This window comes from Mustela nigripes, chromosome 16, assembly GCF_022355385.1.
Source record: "Mustela nigripes isolate SB6536 chromosome 16, MUSNIG.SB6536, whole genome shotgun sequence".
Lineage (NCBI taxonomy): Eukaryota > Metazoa > Chordata > Mammalia > Carnivora > Mustelidae > Mustela > Mustela nigripes.
The window spans coordinates 60,082,299-60,102,135 of record NC_081572.1 but is presented as its reverse complement, the minus strand read 5'-3'; the positions used below and the strand labels follow the sequence as shown (position 1 = coordinate 60,102,135).

At 50.5% G+C, this 19,837-nt stretch overlaps 1 protein-coding gene across 2 annotated transcripts in view; it reads right to left on the bottom strand.

The window, feature by feature from the left end:
* ZZEF1 (zinc finger ZZ-type and EF-hand domain containing 1) overlaps positions 1–19,837 on the bottom strand; it is a 100,994-nt gene that overhangs the window by 79,177 nt on the left and 1,980 nt on the right. For both annotated transcript variants that reach the window (XM_059379830.1, XM_059379831.1), the window contains exons 2-4: positions 4,909–5,053; positions 2,319–2,513; positions 760–931 (exon numbers count right to left, since the gene is read on the bottom strand). In XM_059379830.1, the coding sequence (XP_059235813.1) occupies positions 760–931; positions 2,319–2,513; positions 4,909–5,053 (512 nt within the window). The remainder of the gene's footprint in view (positions 1–759; positions 932–2,318; positions 2,514–4,908; positions 5,054–19,837) is intronic.

Genomic DNA, 19,837 nt, shown 5'->3' with positions numbered 1-19,837 from the left:
TATGAAGAAGTGGAGATGCAACATGGGGGGTTAAGGGGGTAGGAGAAGAAGAAATGAAACAAGATGGGATTGGGAGGGAGACAAACCATAAGTAACTCTTAATCTCACAAAACAAACTGAGGGTTGCTGGGGGAAGGGGGCCGGGAGAGAGGGGTGGGGTTATGGACACTGGGAAGGGTATGTGCCATGGTGAGTACTGTGAAGTGTGTAAACCTGGCGATTCATAGACCTGTACCCCTGGGGATAAAAATACATTATATGTTTATTTTAAAAATAAATAAATAAATAAAAATTTTTTTAAAAATATTATTTCTCCCTTAAAATGCCAAGTAAAAAAATTATCCATGTTTATGAATACACGAACCAGGTAGCATGATTTTATGCAATTCCTTTTGCCTTTTTTTTTTTTTTAAGATTTTATTTACAGAGATCACAAGTAGGCAGAGAGGCAGACAAAGAGAGAGGAGGAAGCAGGCTCCCTGCTGAGCAGAGAGCCTGATGTGGGCCTCGATCCCAGGGCCCTGAGATCACCACCCGAGCTGAAGGTAGAGGCCTAACCCACTGAGCCGCCCAGACGCCCCCTTTTTGCTTGATTCTTAAAGCATCTCCACAGACAGTCATTTACAATACAGAAACAACCAGGCAGTTAAGTAGAAAATACTCTAAAATTCACAGAGTGATCTGTGAGCATGCTGTCGGGGTAAGAGAGGGCAAGCAGGAGCCATTCGCACTCTGCACAACTCCTGTGCTAGCACCCACCGGATCCAGTGCGAGCGGGCACTGCCATCCGACTGCCAGTACGATGACGTTTCTCCATTTGTCATCTTGTCGATGTCAGCAGGGTTTGACGAGGTTTCTATGTAAGCGTAACACTTCGCTACTGACTTGAGTTTATCCATCTCCGGGCTTCCGGTTAGATCTCCAGGACTCTCTGCAGGGAAACCAGATGCTATCACGTGACATCTCTTTCACAAAGGCGAAAAAAAAAGGTCATTTAAAATATCTAACATAAATACCCTTGATAGTTTGGCCCTGGAAAAATAAATATTCCTTAAAATCTCCTTCCAAAGAAACTTTATAAGGCAGAAGTGTCCGAGGGTTGCTCTATGGGAAAATACTTAAATCACTGATATATTTGCAAGCCACACTAAGAGAAGAAAATGGTTTCTTACAGTTTGAATGGGCATTTCTTTAAATATGTGGGAGACTTAGTAGGCCACTTGTGTTCTGGAGAGCGGCCCAGTCCTACCTTCATCTACTTTCTGCCAGGTTGCAAGCCTTCTCGCTGGTTTGTAGGTTATAAGACACATACACACGCTCGTGACAGGTGCTGCGTACTGTGAGCTGGGCACGTCTCTAGACGTCTTCGATGTACTAATTCAGTCCAGAGATGAGGAAACCAAGGCACAGAGAGTTATTAAGTGCCCAAGCTCAGAGTTAGCAAAGAATGCAGTCTGTCATCACACATTAGAAAACAAATTTCTGTTCCCTAGAACACCATTAGACTTTTGACTGTGCTTTGAGTTTCTGTTCTACAGAACTTTCATAAAATCTAACTTCTTCATATCCAATGGTTTCTGAGTCTCACATCCTGCTTGGCGAGTTCCCTGTGCCAGGAGCTGGGCAGGGTGTGGCTACTCTCTTCCACACTTCAAGTCTCTTTACAGTGGGACTTTCCAATCCACCTGAAATTTGTTTCCATGAATGGAATGGGTTAATAAGAGTCTGGTTTTATTTTTCTCTCCAAATGGCTGGCCAGTTGCCCTGACCCCACTTGTTGACTAATTCGCCTTTCCACCATTTGTTACGCCGACTCTCTCTGGTACTCTACTCCCACACACACGTGGGTCTGTTTCCGGACTCAACTATATTCCACGGACTTCTGAGTGAGTCCACACTGCATGTAGTGGCTTTCCTCAGTGACTCAACGACTCACAGAGTACCTACTATGTGGCCCAGCTCCAAGTGCTAAGGATAATGACATGAACAAGGTAGACACATAGAGAAATCATAATTTTACAACTTCAAGTAGTGCCATTTAGACCATTAAACCTACAAAGGTGATGGTGACCACAGTGGGGAATGGGGGCGTTAATTAGGTGGGTACTGAGGGAAGGCCTCCCTAAGTCACATCTGAGAGAATGAAGAGAAGCCAGTTGTGGAAGGAGAGAAGGAAGGCGGGAAGGAAGGAGGGAGGAGGAAGGGAGGGAAGGAGGACAGGCAGGCAGGCTAGTTTCCAGAGCCAACGGCAGGAAGAGTGCTAGCTCCTACAACTCACAGACCGTGTTCAGGAGCCCCCAGCGCACGCATGCACGCACCCTTCTCCCTCTGGAGCAGCTGGTCCAAGGACTCCTTGAGAACAGAGGCCCTCATGGCACACATGTTGGCGCAGTGGTCCAGCATGGGGCAGGGCACGGCTGTGCCGGAGAGCCGGTTGCGGTGCAGGAAGCGCAGGATCAGGGACGCATGCACACCCAGCCCCTCCTTGGACTCTGAGAAGATGTCGATGAAACCTGGGAAGACAAAACCCATGTCTGGTGTTTACAGGAACCCACCCAAAGTTCCACACTCCCGTCCTGGTGGCCTCTCTGAATTGGCTGAATTAAAAGCAGCCATTAAGAATCTTCACTGATATTCTCAGCTTTAATCATTTAAAAATCTAAACAAGTTTTAAGAAATGAACCCGTGGCTGGTGTGTCTGGGTGGCTCAGTCACTTAAGTGGCTGACTCCTGAGGATCTCAGCTCAGGTCTTGACCTCGGGGTCATGAGTTCAAGTCCCACACTGGGCTCCATGTTGGGCACGGAGCCTATGTAAGGAAAAAAAAGAAAAAAAGACAAAAAAAGAAATGAGCCAGTGGTAACCCCAATTTAAGCATTTATTTTGGGGTACCTGGCTGGCTCGTTTGGTGGACCATGAGCCCCTTGATCCAAGGACTGTGAGTCCAAGCCCCACGGTGGGTTGTTGAGATTACTTCAAAATAAAATTTGACAGAGATCACAAGTAGGAAGAGAGGCAGGCAGAGAGAGAAGAGGAAGCTGGCTCCCCGCCAAGCAGAGAGCCCGATCAGGGCCTGACCCCAGGACCCTGAGACCATGACCTGAGCCGAAGGCAGCAGGTTTAATGCAATGAGCCCCCCAGGCACCCCTCAAAATAAAATCTTGAAAAAAAAAATTTAGTTTAGTTTAGTGGAATTTTAGAAAACTTACACTACATTTGCTTCAATCCAAGCTTTAAACGTGTAAGCACTGAGACACCAACTAGGTGGACTAGCAATCAAGTTTATCCCATTAAGAAGTCAACGTGTCACTGCTTTTAACTAAGCTACAGGAGACATGATAATGATGACGCAGCCACCGCCCTGACCATACTTCCTGGGGGGCATCTCACAAGGCACAAGGCTCTGCCCCCAGGGCTCCTCCGGTGCCCCCACGTCCTCTCCACGGCAGCTCCCTGGGGTCTGCCTGCTCTGTCCAGCCCTCGGCCACTGCCCAGACCCTGGGCTCAACACTTCCTGCCCGTGCTGACCCACCCAAAGTTCAAGACGAGCTCTCCCAGCTGCCCTTGGTCTGGCATTAACCCACCTAACCCTACGAAAACACCAAACACACCAAGTCTCTCTGTTTAAACTCCCCTCGTGGTCTGCACCTGCGGCGTAAGTGCACTGGGATGAACTTCCACAGAGCCGACACCCATCAAAGCAGCACCCGGAGGAATTACACATGAAACAAACAGGTTGTACTTGAGAAGGAGACTTCACATTGATTTTCAAGACAGAACAGGAGGCTGAGGAGAAGCCGTGTGCCAGAAGCACCCCCAGCACAGCCTGGAGACACCGGGTCCAAGTCCCCGTGACTCAGAAGCCGTGGCACCCCTCAGCCTCCTCACACAGCTCTCCTCCCACTGGCAGACCCCACAGCAGCACCACTGTCACGTGAAGGCATGGCTGATGGCACCCCGTGTGCTCGGGACGCCCATGAGAATACAGACTCTGCCCGTGGGAGGTCACACAAGTCCAGCAAGCACTGAACGCCAGCACAGTGGGGTGACAAAAGGACAAGTCCCAATCTCAGTTAGAAAGAGGGATAAGGAAACCAGTCCCTAGGGACAGGCTAGCCCAGCTTACCATGATAAAACAATTTCTTTAAACTCGTGGTCCATCATAACCTACAACACACGTTCCTGCAACCAAGGTGCCCGTAAGCCAGCCTGAAAGGGGAGAGGAGCAGCGAAGCGGCTTTTCCTGGAGCTCAGACACACTTGTAGACTTGGGGGAAGTCTTTTCTGTTTGTTTTCTAACGAGTCACAGCGGACAAGAAAGGAGGATGATCTAACTTGGATTCTGTCTTCTGAGTCCCCAGAAGACACCAGACAAAAACACAAGCTTTTCATAGATATAATGTAGACGTATTGCTTAATTTGTACACTACTTGTATCATCACTTAGATTTCAGAGTGACAGCTGACTGATGAAACAAACAAACAAAAAAACCCACTGGGTGCCTACCATATATCAAAGACGTGTAACATGTGAGGACATGGCAGAAAGACAAGGCCGCTGTCCTCACGGAGCACACAGACATTTACAGACAAGTGGGTCATTAATTAATTACAGTGATGCATGAGGCAAAAGACAAATTCAGGATGCACAGAGAACTGGGGCCAGGGACAGTCTCTTGAGGGAGTGAAACAGAGAGACCCTCTCACGACAGAAGTTCATGAAAATGGCAGAGCTGCCCAAGCGTCAAGGTACTGGGGATGCAAGGAGACGATGACGCAGGAGTGAGTCGGTTTACGTGCCTCTGGGGACAGCGGGAGAAGCCCATGCACCGCACGGGGCCCTCGCCCTGCACAGTTATAGCCGGAGGACGGCAGAGCTCACGGGCCACGCAAGCGCGCTCCGGCCTTACCTGGGACAAGGGAGCAGGCCTGCAGCTGCCGGATGGTGTGGCTCAGCTCGCCCTGGAGGTTAGCGCCGCTGGAATGCTTGAGGGCCTCCAGCATGCTCTCGGCGTCCACAGTGCCATCGCCCTCTGCGTCGAACTGGGCAAAGGCCTGCAATGTAAGAGATGAGCCGTGATCGCGGCTGCTCCCAAACCGCGCCTGGTGGGAGCAGGGCATGGGGTCCGTTCCCAGCATCTGGAGAACAGATTCAGGACAGTGACTCGCTGCGCTCGCAGAAGCCAAACACAAGCACACAACTGCTACTCCACACGGACCTAACAGGAAATTTGCCTCCAGCCCAACTGTGTCTGCCCTCCGGGCGCAGTCGAGCTTGCTCCCTCCGGCACGGGGCTGCCTGGGGAACCGGGTACAGAGTGGGATTCGGTCTGAACCGCGGTCTGTCACTAAGCAGCTGTGTGACCATCCACACATCCCTCTACCTCCAGAAGCCCGAGCGCCTTGATCAGAAAGATGGAGCACAGGGCTCCAAACTCACAGCCGCCGTCTGGACCAAGTGGCATCAGAACAGCAGCCAATACGCAGGAAGCGCATCAGAATGCTCTCAAACGTGTGCCGGCCGCCTCCCCTGCGCCCCAGGCCGGCCCCCTCACGTTCTACAGGACTCTCCTCACCAGGGGGACACCTGCCGCATCACCCAGATCCCAGTACCTCCGGCAGCAGCGGTTTGTGTCTTCCTGCTGACCTGCTCACTCACAGACACCCCTCAGCAGGGAGCACTTTGGCAGTCTCCAACCCTCTTCTCGAAGTAATCCTTCCTCTCCCCCAGAATGCCTGCCCTTTCCCGATTTCCCTCATTTGTGGAGTATGGAGATGTCCCACTAAGGCTTCAGGACTGACACGAGCACCCCGATTTCCAGCACAGACCTCCAAACACAGTGCTCGTTAGGGACACGGCAAACCCCTATGCTCAGGTCCATGAGCCAGGGCTGGATGTGCAGGCGGCCAGACAGAGCTTCGGGCAACATGTGAGGGAAGGACACAGCATTCCCCTGGCACTTCCTCAACCCAACAGGATTATCCAAAACCATGACAGGACCAAAGGCTACACTACTCAAAGAATAACGTTCAAAAGGAGGGAAACTATCACCCTGTTCTTCTCTGATTAGGCCCAGTCAGGAAGCTGGGCTGGGTCTGACTCCACACCCAAAGGAAATGACATGGAAGGGGTCAGCAGACACAGACCATGGCAGAGAGAAGACACGGCCTGTGAGGACGGGCACCAGAGCACAGGCCTGCAGGGTGAGGAACAGATGCCTGGGATGGGCTGTCCCGAGAAGGGTCAGCGAAAATGAAGGTCATGAGACAGAAATTAGAGTGAAAAAATAAAAATTAATTAATTTCTTTTTAAAAAGATGTTAAGGGCATCTAGATGGCTCAGTCGGTTAGGTGTCTGCCTTTGGCTCAGGTCACGATCCCGGGGTCCGGGATTCTTGCCCTGCGTTGGGCTCCCTGCTTGGCAGGAGCCTGCTTCTCCCTCCGCCTGCTGCTCCCTCTGCTTGTGCTGTCTGTCTGCCTGTCTGTCTGTCTGTCTCTCTCCTTGACAAATATATAAATCAAATCCTGAAAAAGCACTAACAATAATTTGGAGGAGAAAGTGGTGGGGGGTAGATGAGATAAAATTGGCCTGGAATTGTACGCGCTGGAACTGAAATGTGAGAGATCATTCTAAGCTTACCTCAACTTTCTTATGTTTAAAATTTTCCATTAAACAAACAAACAAATGTAAGACATCCACAGACCCTCCCTCCACTCAATAGCCTGGGGGTTGATTCCTCAGAGAGAGTGGTACAGTCTCCAGACGAGGAAAAGCCTGCACTAGAGCCCACAGAGGTAGGGTTGGAAGACCTGCCCCTGCTCCAGGGCTCCCAGAATGCTAGCAGCCGGACAGAGATGCCAACCCTCCAGGCACCAGACAAGGCCCTGAGGACAGACCTGGAGACACTGTACCAGAGGTACAGTAGTATCAGAGGTACCAGAGGGCTCCCCACGGAAGGGCCCAACCTCTTCACCATACACCAAGGCTCAGTGTCACCAACCAGATGCAGGGAGCGCCCACTCTTTAGGTCCCCTTCCTGGACCACTGGACATTTGAGGAAAGGTCTAAGAGGAAACACAGAAACAGCAACTTAGAGAAAAGAAAGGAAAAGGAGAAGTAAATGTGAAAAAGATTATCGTTCATATCTTCAGAGAAATATTTTTAAAGCTATTTTTTTAAAGATTTTATTTATTTATTTGACAGAGAGAGATCACAAGCAGGCAGAAAGGCAGGCAGAGAGAGAGGGAGAAGCAAGCTCCCTGCTGAGCAGAGAGCCTGATACAGGGCTCGATTCCAGGACCCTGGGATCATGACCCAAGCCGAAGACAGTGGCTTTAAACCACCGAGCCACCCAGGCGCCCCTAAAAGCTATTTTTAATACCAACTTACTGACATATAATTCACATACCATAAAAATGACCCTTTTAAAGTGTACAACCTTGTGGGTTTGGGTATATTCAAAGTTGGGGAGCTGCCACCAACACCGCCTAATAAAAAGGGACCCTGCATTGTCATGAAAGACCAAGAGACTCCTACTGAAAACAGTCTATTCAGAACACTTTCGTAAGCTCCTGAAAGTTAAAATATCACAGAAAAATGAAAATCTCTCAGCGGATTTGGGAAGATAAATTGACTAGAGTGTCCAGAGAGTAGAGCACAAAGACAAAGTCATGGGAACCAGGCAAGGCAAGACGAAAACCACCAAGAGACCAATCCAGAAATCTAATATCCAAACACTGTGAGTGGTAGAGAAGGAAACACAGAAATGGGAGGGAGAGAAATAACCATTCTTAAGATCCAAGATAATTTCGTCCAGCTGAAGGACATGACTGTTGACACCGTAGAGGCTGAACACCCCCCCCCCACCAGGGACTAAAGCACATTGTGATCAGATTTTGTAAGAGGGAGGGGAAAGAGAAGTTCCTGCTTCCACGGGGAAGACACAACGTCCATGTCAGAGGTCGGGAATCAGGGCCGATTCAGCAGTTATAAGGGAAGCTGGGACAGGAGCAGGGCCTTCAGCATCCTGGGGGGGACTCTCTCTCTCACCCAGAAGTTAACACACAGTCAAAACACCACCTACTGCGCAGTTGTGGAAAAGACATTCTCACCCAGCGAGGCTCTCAGAACAGGAGCCAGTTAACGCTCCCTCACTCGGAAAGCTCCTGGAGGCTGCGGCTGCGCAAACACAGAACGTGCCAAGAAAGGGGAAGACTGGGGTCCAACCGAGAGAGAGAATGAGGTCCCGGTTGCTGGAGATGCTGACAACCTGAAGAACACCAGGACCAGAACGAAGCTGGTTGGGGGCTCTTGAGATGAGCCTCTCGGAGCTGCCGTGGGCCTAAGCAGAGCCAGTGTGCTGCGAGAGAGGCAGGCTCGGGCCGGAAGCCGGCAGTCGCCATTAGTGACAGAAGATTGCGCACAAGAACAGCACCCGCTTAGTCGTCAACCTCAGAGAAAACACAACGCTGTACGAGACAGGGGCCACAGTCGTGGGGTGCTGCACAGCTCAGCCACATACAGACAGGCACGCCTGTTCTCCCCAACACACCAATATGAAAGGATCTGCCAGGGGAACGGGAGACATGCGCACGCCGGCACGGACAGGAAGGCGAAGGTCAGCGAAGGCCTCCCCTTCTGTGGCAGGAAGGAGACGGATGAGGCGTGCGACTGAAAACTGACGGAGCCACGTACCCATGTCGCCCAGGGATGCGCAGGAAACCCGCTTCAGAGCCAGCTGTAGCAGCCAAGGGTGATGCATCCCTGCAGGCCACGGCTTTCGGCATGCGTCACACAGGCTCTGTGCCATATGAGCGATGAGGAAAATCAACAATTCTGAGGGCCCACTTCAAGCTCAGGACAGACTGGATGAGTGGCTTCATGACATTTTTAAGTAGCGTAATATTTCCTCCTGTCTAAGGGAACATCTCACGCAGTGAATACATCAACCCTACAAGATTTCTGGGATGATGGGAAAATGTGAACGTGGCCTGGGGGCTAGAGGTGACCAAAGTGAACCCACACAGAAGGGTGAGGACCACAGACAGAACAGCAGGCTGCAGAGGGGAGCTATAGGATAGCCCCATGGTGGCTTACTGTTGTTGTTGTTTCTTGTTTTTGTTTTTAAGGATTTATATATTTATTTGACAGAGATCACAAGTAGGCAGAGAAGCAGGCAGAAAGAGAGGAGGAAACAGGCTCCCCTCCCCCCACCCCACCCCCGGAGCAGAGAGCCCAATGCGGGGCTCGATCCCAGGACCCTGAGATCATGACCTGAGCTGAAAGCAGAGCTAAACCCACTGAGCTACCCAGGTGCCCCTGCTGTTGTTGTTTTTAAGATTTACCTATTTATTTAGAGACAGAGGGGACAAGTGGGAAGAGGGGGAGAGGGAGAATGCCAAGCAGAGGGGCGCGTATGGGGCTCAGTCGGTTAAGCATCCAACTCTTGATTTTGGCTCAGGTCATGATCTCAGTCATGTGACTGAGCCCCACATCAGGCTTTGCACTCAGCATGGAGTGTGTTTAAGATTCTCTCTCTCGGGGCGCCTGGGTGGCTCAGCGGGTTAAAGCCTCTGCCTTCAGCCCAGGTCATGATCCCAGAGTCCTGGGATTGAGCCCCGCATCGGGCTCTCTGCTCAGTGCAGAGCCTGCTTCTCTCTCTCTCTCTCTCTCTGCTTGCCTCTCTGCCTACTTGTGTTCTCTGTCAAATAAATAAGTAAAATCTTTAAAAAAAAAAAAAAGATTCTCTCTCTCCCTCTACCCTACCCCTCCTTTCACCCAGTCTCTCTCTCTCTCTGTGTCTCAAAGAAAGCATTAAATTAAGTTAAATTACACTAAGGGGGCACCTAGGTGGCTCAGTTGAGCCTCTGCCTTCAGCTCGGGTCATGATTTCAGGGTCCTGGGGTCCAGCCCCACATTGGGCCCCCTGCTCAGTAGTAAGTCCACTTGCCCCTCTGCTCCTCGCCACTTATTCCCTCTCTCAAATAGGTGAAATCTTTATAAAAACAAACAAACAGGGCGCCTGGGTGGCTCAGTGGGTTAAGCCGCTGCCTTCGGCTCAGGTCATGATCTCAGGGTCCTGGGATCGAGTCCCGCATCGGGCTCTCTGCTCGGCAGGGAGCCTGCTTCCTTCTCTCTCTCTCTCTGCCTGCCTCTCAGTGTACTTGTAATTTCTCTCTGTCAAATAAATAAATAAAAAATCTTTAAAAAAAAAAAAAAAAAAAAAAAAAAAACAAACAAACAACAACAAAAAAAACTAAGTACATTAAAAATTGTAAAAAAAAAATCTATTGATCTGTCAGTAATTACTGAATATAATAAAAAGAATTTTTAAACAAAGAAAAAGAAAGACATACTGTGTGACAAAAAAAATCAGAACAGCATTGCTAATAGCTTCACCAAATAAATACATCATTTCCCGATGCCTGGAAATTGTCCTTAAAGAAATGTACCGGTTTTCAAATCCAACACTTAACAGCTGGTGTATTTCGCAGGACTTCCTGGAGTCTGGTCTGCTCCTGCGCACACTCAGTCCTCTCTGACAGGCGGACACTGTGCCCCTGAAGCTGAGCCTGGCTCCATGCGTGGGAAAACCGACAGGGCACATCCTTGCCCTCCGAAATGCTCACAGCCTTGGAAAAGAGATCTGCAAACCAACAGCAGCAATGTGACGTGTGCTCATCCCCACAACACAGCTAGAGCATAAACAACCCGGGTGGCTAACAGACCAAGCCCCAGGCAGAGCTCTAAGCCGCACACCGGGAGCAACTCGTATTCTCCTCAGCGACCCTCGAGGTAGGCGCTACCCTTCTACCAGTGAGGAACAGAGAGGCGAAGGATGTTGTTCGAGGTCACAAGGCTGGCAGCCGTAAATCACGGTATCAGGATGTGATCGTGGTATGACTTGGGATCCTACACCATGCGCCACTGTGCCACAAGCTGACAGACGCTCCAGAGGCCAGAAGCCCAAAAAGGACTGGGATACTCGGGGAATGTGGCCCTGAGAAAAACCACCCTTGCACTGAGTTTTGACGAGTAACTAGGAATCTGTGAGCGTGTGCAGACGAGGCAGCCATCATAGGAAGAGGGGCCGGAATGTAAGCCTGGACACAGAGAGCAGGCAAGACCGCACGGACTCTCATTCCTGGTGCAGCAGGAGGCAGGGCTGTGGAAGCCAGAGGACAGAGAGCCTGGCCCGTCAGGCTGAGGGGCTCCCATTGCCTAGCAAGGGTACCAGGAGGCCACTGGAAAAGACTGATCATTCCAGATCTACTTAAACCCTCAAACTGGAATGGACCTACCAATCTCTTCACATACAGGCCTTTACATGGCTTGAACTCCTTCTCCGGTGTCTCTGTGACACACACTGGTGATGGGAAGCTCATGTCTTCTGACCAGTTCTGACAGCAAGAACTCTCTTCTCTATATAATGAATGGAAATGCGCCTCCCTAGTGTCACCACCTGTGGGGCCCTTCAGAACACATCCGATCCCTGTGCCCCAGAACAGCCCACGGATCACTGAACACGGGCAACAGGCCCCGAGTCTCCCTCAACCAGTTCTCACTCCACTATGGCTTTAGTATCATTCCCATGCTGGCTGTCCCCTCTGGGACCCTCCAGTTTGACATAACCCCAGAGCAGTGTGTCTCAAGTGTCACTGGCTGAGCTACTGTAAGAAATACATTTCAAGGGGGCGCCTGGGTGACTCAGGTGGTTAAGCATCTGCCTTTGGCACAGGTCCCAATCCCAGCGGTTCTGGGATCAAGCCCCATGTTGCCCAATGTCACCCCAAGTTGGGCTCTCTGCTCCGTGGGGAGCCTGCTTCTTCCTCTGACCCTCCCCCTCTCCTCTGTTTGCGCTCTATCTCACTATCTCTGTCACTCAAATAAATAAATAAAATCTTTTTTTAAAAAAAGAAAGAAAGAAATACATTTTGGGGGCATGGTTCAGTCAGTTAAGTATCTGCCTTCTGCTCAGGTCCTGATCCCAGGGTCCTGGGATCCCGCCCCAGGGAGGAACCCACTTCTCCCTCTCCCTCTGCCACAGCCCCGGCTCTTGTGTGTGCCGGCTCTCTCTGTCAAAAATAAAATAAAACAAAACAAAAGAAAAAGAAATATATTTCATGCCATGCCCCAGGGCCTATAATGCTAACATGCCTCCTGAAACAATGTAAAACTTTCTCTTACTAGATACAATGTACCCTGACATCTTCTATTGCATTCTTTTCTGTTTCATGTTTAATATGCAAGGTAGCCCTCACTAAAGAGAGTCCCAACAGTTTGCAGCTCTGCAGCCTGGAGGGGGGGGGGGGTGCTCAAACCCAACTACGTACAGTAGGTCTGGCCTTAACTGTGCAAAGGGAAGCAAGTCGACTTCCTGCTCTCTGGAAACAGAGCACAGCCGCCCATCTCCACGGAGCTGACACCACCTCCACGGAGACTGCAGCAACCTTCTGTGCTGCATCTCCCTCCTCTTCTCCGCCTCAGGCCTCCGCCAACATGCCCATTTGCGTGCCTCGCCACCCATGCCGTAACCACTGAGGCATCGCCCAAGGGCAGGCCCTTGGCCGCGGCATGCGAGAGAAGCAGCGTAACACGGGATGGCGCTCAGACCATTCCAACTTAATGTCCTTAACCACGTGTAGGATCAAGACCATGGTACACATGAGAATGTACCAAACCCCTCACAAACCAGAACGGGGCACAGAGCAGCAGAACGCACGCATCGGGCTTCCTACAAAGGCTGCACCCTGGTTCAACCTGGGAGAAACAAGCCGTGTGAGAGGTCTGGATCAGGTCGCAGCTCTACCACTTGCTGGCCCAGAGTTTTGCCTCTCTACTTAAGGTCTCAGTTTACCCATCTGTGAGACCACGCTGCATGGTGGGCTGTCAGGAGACAGAGTGAACACTCCTGGCACAGAGCTAGAACAGAGAAGAACACCACCCAGGGCAGGAGGGGCGTGCCAGGCGCTGTTCTAGGGCTTCCACGTGGACGAGTTCCTTGACTCCTCATGCTAACTGTACAAGGTGACGACTAGCACCATGTTCACCCTTCCCGGGGGACGGCTGGGGTGCAGAGCAGCTGTGTGACTAATCACACAGCCTGCAGATGGTGGAACCCAGATTTTCCTGTGCACAGTCTGACCCCAGAGCCCAAGTCTGAAACTCAGGCTAAAGAGGAACAGTGGGACAGGAGGACTTATGAAACAGGGAGCTGTCCAGGGTATTACAGAAGGGACTCCTTTCCTGGGCAACAGAAGGGGAGAGGCTGCATGCAATGCTTACTAAGGTCCTTCCCAACTCAGATGGTAGACTAGAGCCCAAAGGAGCAGCACTCCCAAAGTCGGCCACACTCTTTCACCCCAATTTGTCTGCACTGCGAGAGCACACACGTGAGCAGGCTGGGGGGAGGAGGGGCAGAGGGAGGAGGAGAAGAGAGAGAATCCCAAGCAGGCTCCACACTGAGCACAGAGCCCCACACAGGGCTCGATCTCATGACCCTGTGGGAATCACAACCTGAACCTAAAGCAAGAGTCAGATGCTCAAACGATGGAGCCCCCCAGGCGCTCCTGTGTTACACCTTTCCACTGCATCCCCTCCTTCCTCTGCCTGGCAAATTCTTCTAGCCTCTCAGGCCCTGGTTTGGTGAAGTCTTTCCCAAACTCCATGCTACTGTTAAAGGCTCCCCTGTGGTCCCTGAAAGTGAAATGGGCTTAGGGTGAAGCAAAGGGCTACAGGGGCAAAGGGAGGCAAGGACAAAATTCCCGTGTGCAGGAGAAACTGCGAATGGGCTCAGTCGGCTAAAATGCTCCAGGAGCTGAGAGTGGAAAGTTACACAGACCTAAAGCTTAGCCTCCCGTTTGATTCTAAAAGCAATGGGGAGCCAATGAAGTTTCTACAGTAAGACAGTGCGTGATGAAGCAGTGTGTTGGAAATCAGGGAAAGGTAAAACAAGGCTGTGGCCTTTCCTCTATAGCTCTTCTTCCCCACAAGAAGCCAATACCATCATCCCCGACACAGCGAAGTACACAGGGTCAAAATAACCCCCAATTCACCCAGAGTCCTTCTCTCCCCCACCGCCTCATCGCCATCCACAGCCATCGCTTGCTGGGCCAGAGCAGAGCAGGCAGCTGGGCAGGGGGCCTCACAGCCAAAGGGCAGGACAAGATCAGGTGGTGCGCTCTACGTGCCAAGCGATGTGTACAGAACAGGCAACGAGGGCCCAAACCCAGTTATTCAGAATCACGGCACGAGAAAGGTTTGGTCCTGACCAGGTGATGGTGCCAAGGCAGGGAATCTTGAAGAACTGAGAGAAACAAGGTCCACACACAGGACAAGGCAGGTGTCCCATTGGCGTGGGCACAGGGCTCGAACAGGGAAACAGAGGCAGAGGAGGTTAGACAGGGAGACTGGCCAGCCCGGGGGTTCTAGGCCCTTCTGAGGAATATGTATTTGTCCTTCAGGCACTGGGGAGTCTCTGCAGGCCCTGGGCTGCGGGCAAGCAATGTCTGCACCTGCTTTATCCTTACTGCACAGACAGGAGTCTCTCAGGCTCTGTCTTCAAGGAGTGGAGAATTACATCCGCATAATTCTATTTGCATAGTTCTTGGGCTCAGAGCCATTCTAAACCAGAGGATTAAAACCTTTGACACGATAATGACAAATGGTGTTTTCCTCTAAATTTCCTCTGAACCAAACACTAAAACCCTTTTCTAGTTTTCCTAAAACTCTATTTAACTGTTCCCTCAAACATCAAAAAATCCCCTACTCCTCCACGGTTGCAGACTGGATATGGGGCACAAGGCCGGAGAATGAGAACAAGACTGTCCTCAGGCTGCTCACCCAACCTGTGGGCCCTGCGGCAGAGCGCTGGCCTGGCCTGGCCCGGAGACACAGCCACGCGGAGGCAAGAGGGCAAGGGACAGGGATGGTCCTGCCCTCGCACTGCGCAGCCCAGTGAGTTTCACAGACGAAGCACCAGAGCCAGTACGGCAAATTAATAAAAGAAGACCTAGTTCTCTCAAATTCCCATCTGAAAGCCATCTGCCATCATCCCGTGTTCAGCACCTTTTCCTGCCCAAGACTCTACACGTCTCTGGAGGCATAGCGTACTGAGAGTACAAACACGGAATCTCTAATCTCTGCTGTCAGATAGGGATTTAACTTTAACTCTATTCCCCATCTGCATAAAGGTCAAGTAGATTCTGCTCCCTATGATCAAACCAGAGTCCTTCCCCATGGACCACACCTAGCAGAAGAGAAGGTATGTTCCACTATAAAATGATAAAGCTTCAGACTTTGATCTACAGTACAAGTCCAGCAATTCTTTAGGGTACCACCTCAAGCAACTAAGTCATGGGAACATGAAGGCAAGATGGCCGTGGGGACATGGATGGCAACACGGATCTGGAGCCCAAGAACCAGCATATGAAACTTGGAAACACTTAGCATTATAGTCATACTGTATACCGCCGGGGACCATAAAATGAAAGGAGGGAAAAACACACATCATCGTTTTAGTTGCTACTATGAAGGCGTTTTATTAACATCTCCCTTATACCCTTAAACTTAAAGTATCACAACACATCATCACAAGCTTATATTAAAATTAACTAAGACACAGAAATGTCCGCTTACTTACATCCAAGGGCACACTTGTTTTAGAGCACAGAATCATAACCATGGCTAATGCTTATCTTCTTGGACATTTCCCCGTATAATTTCTCCATGCTTACAGATAGGACAACCACTGCGAGTTCTTCCAAATGGCTTTTTAAACCCTGGCTAAGCCTTCACGTGGAGACAGACCTGCTCTTTTCAGCTAACAAGTGCTAACCAGCAGCAAGGGCAGGTCACCAGACTTTAGTACTAGGCCACACCCCTAACCGTTTCCACACCAGGTCTACTAAAGGGGAACAGGCTTCAAGAAAAATACACAATGCTTTTTCTCAAACTGGAATTATTCTTGCTAGGTCTCCCTTAGCATGCAGAGGAAAATTAAAGAATTGAGACAAAAAAAAAAAAAAAAATGAGACTAAGTAAAAAGAATCCCAGAGAACCAGGTCCCTAGAGGAGGAAGGCCTGGAGTCAGAGGACTCCGCTAGAGTGTTGGCACCAGAACTCACTTTCCCATCCTATTTGAGTCCCTGAACTCTACAGAGCCTTCAGTCTCATCCTCACTGTGGAGCTGGGGTCACCCACCAGCCTTGCACAGCTGGCCCGAATCACTAGACACCAAGTCTCCGCACACACTGTAGAGAGTGAGGGGAGACAGCCCTGCAGGTGTGAAGAAAACTCCCAGCATGTATTTCGTGAGTTCAGTGTATGGGTACTTAAGACCCTATGACACACCTCTAGGTGGCCCCAGGGATTTTTACAGAAGGAAAATACAAACTTGCAACTTTCCCAAGTCACCAGGTCTTACTGCTGGGCTTCTGAGTCCTTAAGGTTTGTTTCTGCCACACGTGTGACTACGATGACTCTGTGTTTCACAGCGGGGAAGGGACAACCACTCAGGTTTTTCTTCCCACCTATCTCTTTAGTCATGGTGGCTGCACGACCTCGGATTTAACAATGTTCAACAGTCCACGACTAGCTCTAAGGGACTCAAGTTCTCACGGAGCACACACACACACTTCACAGTGGGAAGAACCGATGGGCTACTTTCTCACGGAACCCCAGCGAACAGATGACTGTATCTCAAGCAGTGTTCTCTCGGACTCCCTGTCTGCGACACCCCCACATCGCTGCCCATGGACACACTAAGCTCAGCATAGCCAAACCAGAGCCAAACCAGACCAAATCTGGTCTCTCCAGATCTTCCCTGCCTAAAAAAGTTTCTATTCTCAATAATCAGCCCTATCACCTTTCCAGTAATGTTGGAGCCATCCTCAATTCCTTTCCCCTTATAATTCTCTACTCACACATAAGTCTCAAGGACTGCTTATTTTACTTCCTAAATCACTCTCAAAATTGTTGGTGCCAGGGCCCCTGGGTGGCTCAGTGGGTTAAGGCCTCTGTCTTCAGCTGAGGTCATGATCCCGGGATCCTGGGATCGAGCCTCGCATCGGGCTCTCTGCTAGGCGGGGAGCCTGACTCCCCCCCTCTCTCTGCCTGCCTCTCTGCCTACTTGTGATCTGTCAAATTAAAAAATAAAATCTTGGGGCACCTGGGTGACTCAGTTGGTTGGACGGCTGCCTTTGGCTCAGGTCATGATCCTGGAGTCCCGGGATTGAGTCCCACATCAGGCTCCCAGCTCCACAGGGAGTCTGCTTCTCCCTCTGACCTTCTCCTCGCTCATGTTCTCTCTCACTGTCTCTCTCTCAAATAAATAAATAAAATCTTTAAAAAAAATAAAAAATAAAATCTTAAAAAAAATTGTTGGTGCCATTTTAGCTGCCACCACCCCAGCCCAAGCCACCCAGTCTCTTACCTAAACTGTCATAATAGCTTCCTAACTGACCTGCTTGGACCCTGCTAGCCCCTCTCCAACCGGCTCCCTAGAAGGCAGCCACAGCACCATGGATCTGGCTTAAAGCTCCGGTTTGCAAACTCCTAGATGACAGAGGCTGCAAGGCCTCCCCAGGACCTGACTCGTGCCCACTCCTCCAGCTTCACTCTCTTCCTTTGAGTTCTGGGGTCTAGCCACGTGTGTCACACCACTAATTGGAACCGGGTATCTGTTCTCCTCTTTCTCAGTAACCACAACCTTGTTTCTCAGCTAAATCCATGGCCATGGAATAAAAGTTGTTCCCTGCTTCCCTTGCAGCTCAGTGGGGCCCTGTGGCCGGGCTTGTGCCAACGGGAGGTGAGCTCTGCCCTTAGGAAAGGCGGTGTGGGGGCGCCTGGGTGGTTCAGTGGGTTAAGCCTCTGCCTTGGGCTCGGGTCATGGTCTCAGGGTCCTGGGATCGAGCTCCATATCAGGCTCTCTGCTCAGCTGAGAGCCTGTTTCCCCCTCTCTCTCTGCCTGCCTCTCTGCCTGCTTGTGATCTCTCTCTCTGTGTCAAATAAATAAAATCTTAAAAAAAAAAAAAAAAAGAAAGAAAGAAAGAAAGGCAGTGTGGCCCTCTCCTCCCATTTCCTTCTCCTGAGGCTGTAATGCACAAAGCGACAGCTGAAGGAATCATTCCAGTCACTCGGTGGAAAGCGCCTGTGGAGGAGGACAGCACAAGAACGATGGAGCCAGGTCCCCAGGGGAACGACTGAAGGCCACGTCAAACCTGGACCACCCACCTGGACTTTTTCATAAGAAGCTGTTTACTATTTCTTCTGAAGATCTTATTGATTTACCTGACAAAGAGAGCATAGGCAGGCAGAGAGGCAGGCACACTGAGAGGGAGAAGCAGGACACTGGGATCATGACCCGAGCTGAAGGCAGTCGCTTAACCAACTGAGCCCCCCAGGCACCCAGAAGCTGGTTTACTATTTTTTTTTTTTTTATTTGACAGACAGAGATCACAAGCAGGCAGAGAGGCAGGCAGAGAGAGAGAGAGGAGGATGCAGGCTCTCCACGGAGCAGAGAGCCCGATGTGGGGCTCGATCCCAGGACCCTGGGATCATGACCTGAGCCGAAGGCAGAGGCTTTATTATTAACCCACTGAGCCACCCAGGTGCCCCTGGTTTACTATTTTTTTAAATTTTATTTATTTGACAGAGAGAAATAGTGAGAGAGGGAACACAAGCAGGGGGAACGGGAGAGAGAGAAGGAGGCTCCTCCGCTGAGCAGGGAGCCCGATGTGGGACTGCATCCCAGGATTCTGGGATCACGACCTGAGCTGAAGGCAGGCACCCCAAGCTTGTTTACCATTTAAACCACTGATGCACTGACCTTTCTGTCCCTTGCAGCAGTTTTGTCTAAGCCTAATACATCACACCTTTCTTCCAAATTCTCTGCTCTCTGGACTTGGACATGTGCGTGAAATTTTCTCTCCCTGCTAACCCTCTGCTCCTCCCATGTTATCTATCACTCTTTGGATCTGAGCTGAAATGCGACTTTCCAGGTAAGTCTCCCTTGACTTCCTAGGTGAGGTTAAATACTCTTGTTATATTTTTCCTTACACCTTCCTTTGGCTGATACTCACTACGCCTATAACTGCTGGGTTCGCGTGAGTCCCCTTCAGTACGACACACCATTTAAGAGTAAGACTCTGCTTTGTCCGCTGTCATCCAAGTGCCCGGTAATCAGTGTGTGCCCAACAAATATTTGCTCAATGAACAATATCATAGACCCCGCATGATTTCTGGACCACACCTTAAGGACTTCTTGGCCTTGGGTGCTTGGGTGGCACAGTGGGTTAAGCGTCTGACTCTGGCTCAGATCATGATCTCAGGGTCCCAGGATTGAGCCCTGCATAGGTCTCCCTGCTCGGAGGGGAGTCTGCTTCTCCCTCTGCCCCTCCGCTCTGCTTGTGCTCTCTCACTCTCCCTCTCTCTGTAAGTGAATAAATAAAACACTGTTAAAACGGACTCCTGGGGGCGCCTGGGTGGCTCAGTGGATTAAGCCGCTGCCTTCGGCTCAGGTCATGATCTCAGTGTCCTGGGATCGAGCCCCGCATCGGGCTCTTTGCTCAGCGGGAGCCTGCTTCTCTCTCTCTGCCTGACTCTCCGCCTACTTGTGATTTCTCTCTCTGTCAAATAAATAATAAATAAAATCTTAAAAAAAAAAAAAAAAAAAAAAACGGACTCCTGGCCTTACATTATGGGACTCCTGTCAACTCTGCTTGTAGCTCTATTTCTGTCAGACATTTCCAATGTAAATACTGTTCCCGCCATTGCCTTCTGGACAATTCTGAAACGTGCCAACTCCTTCAACAGATCTACACAGCTCTTCCCAGCACAAC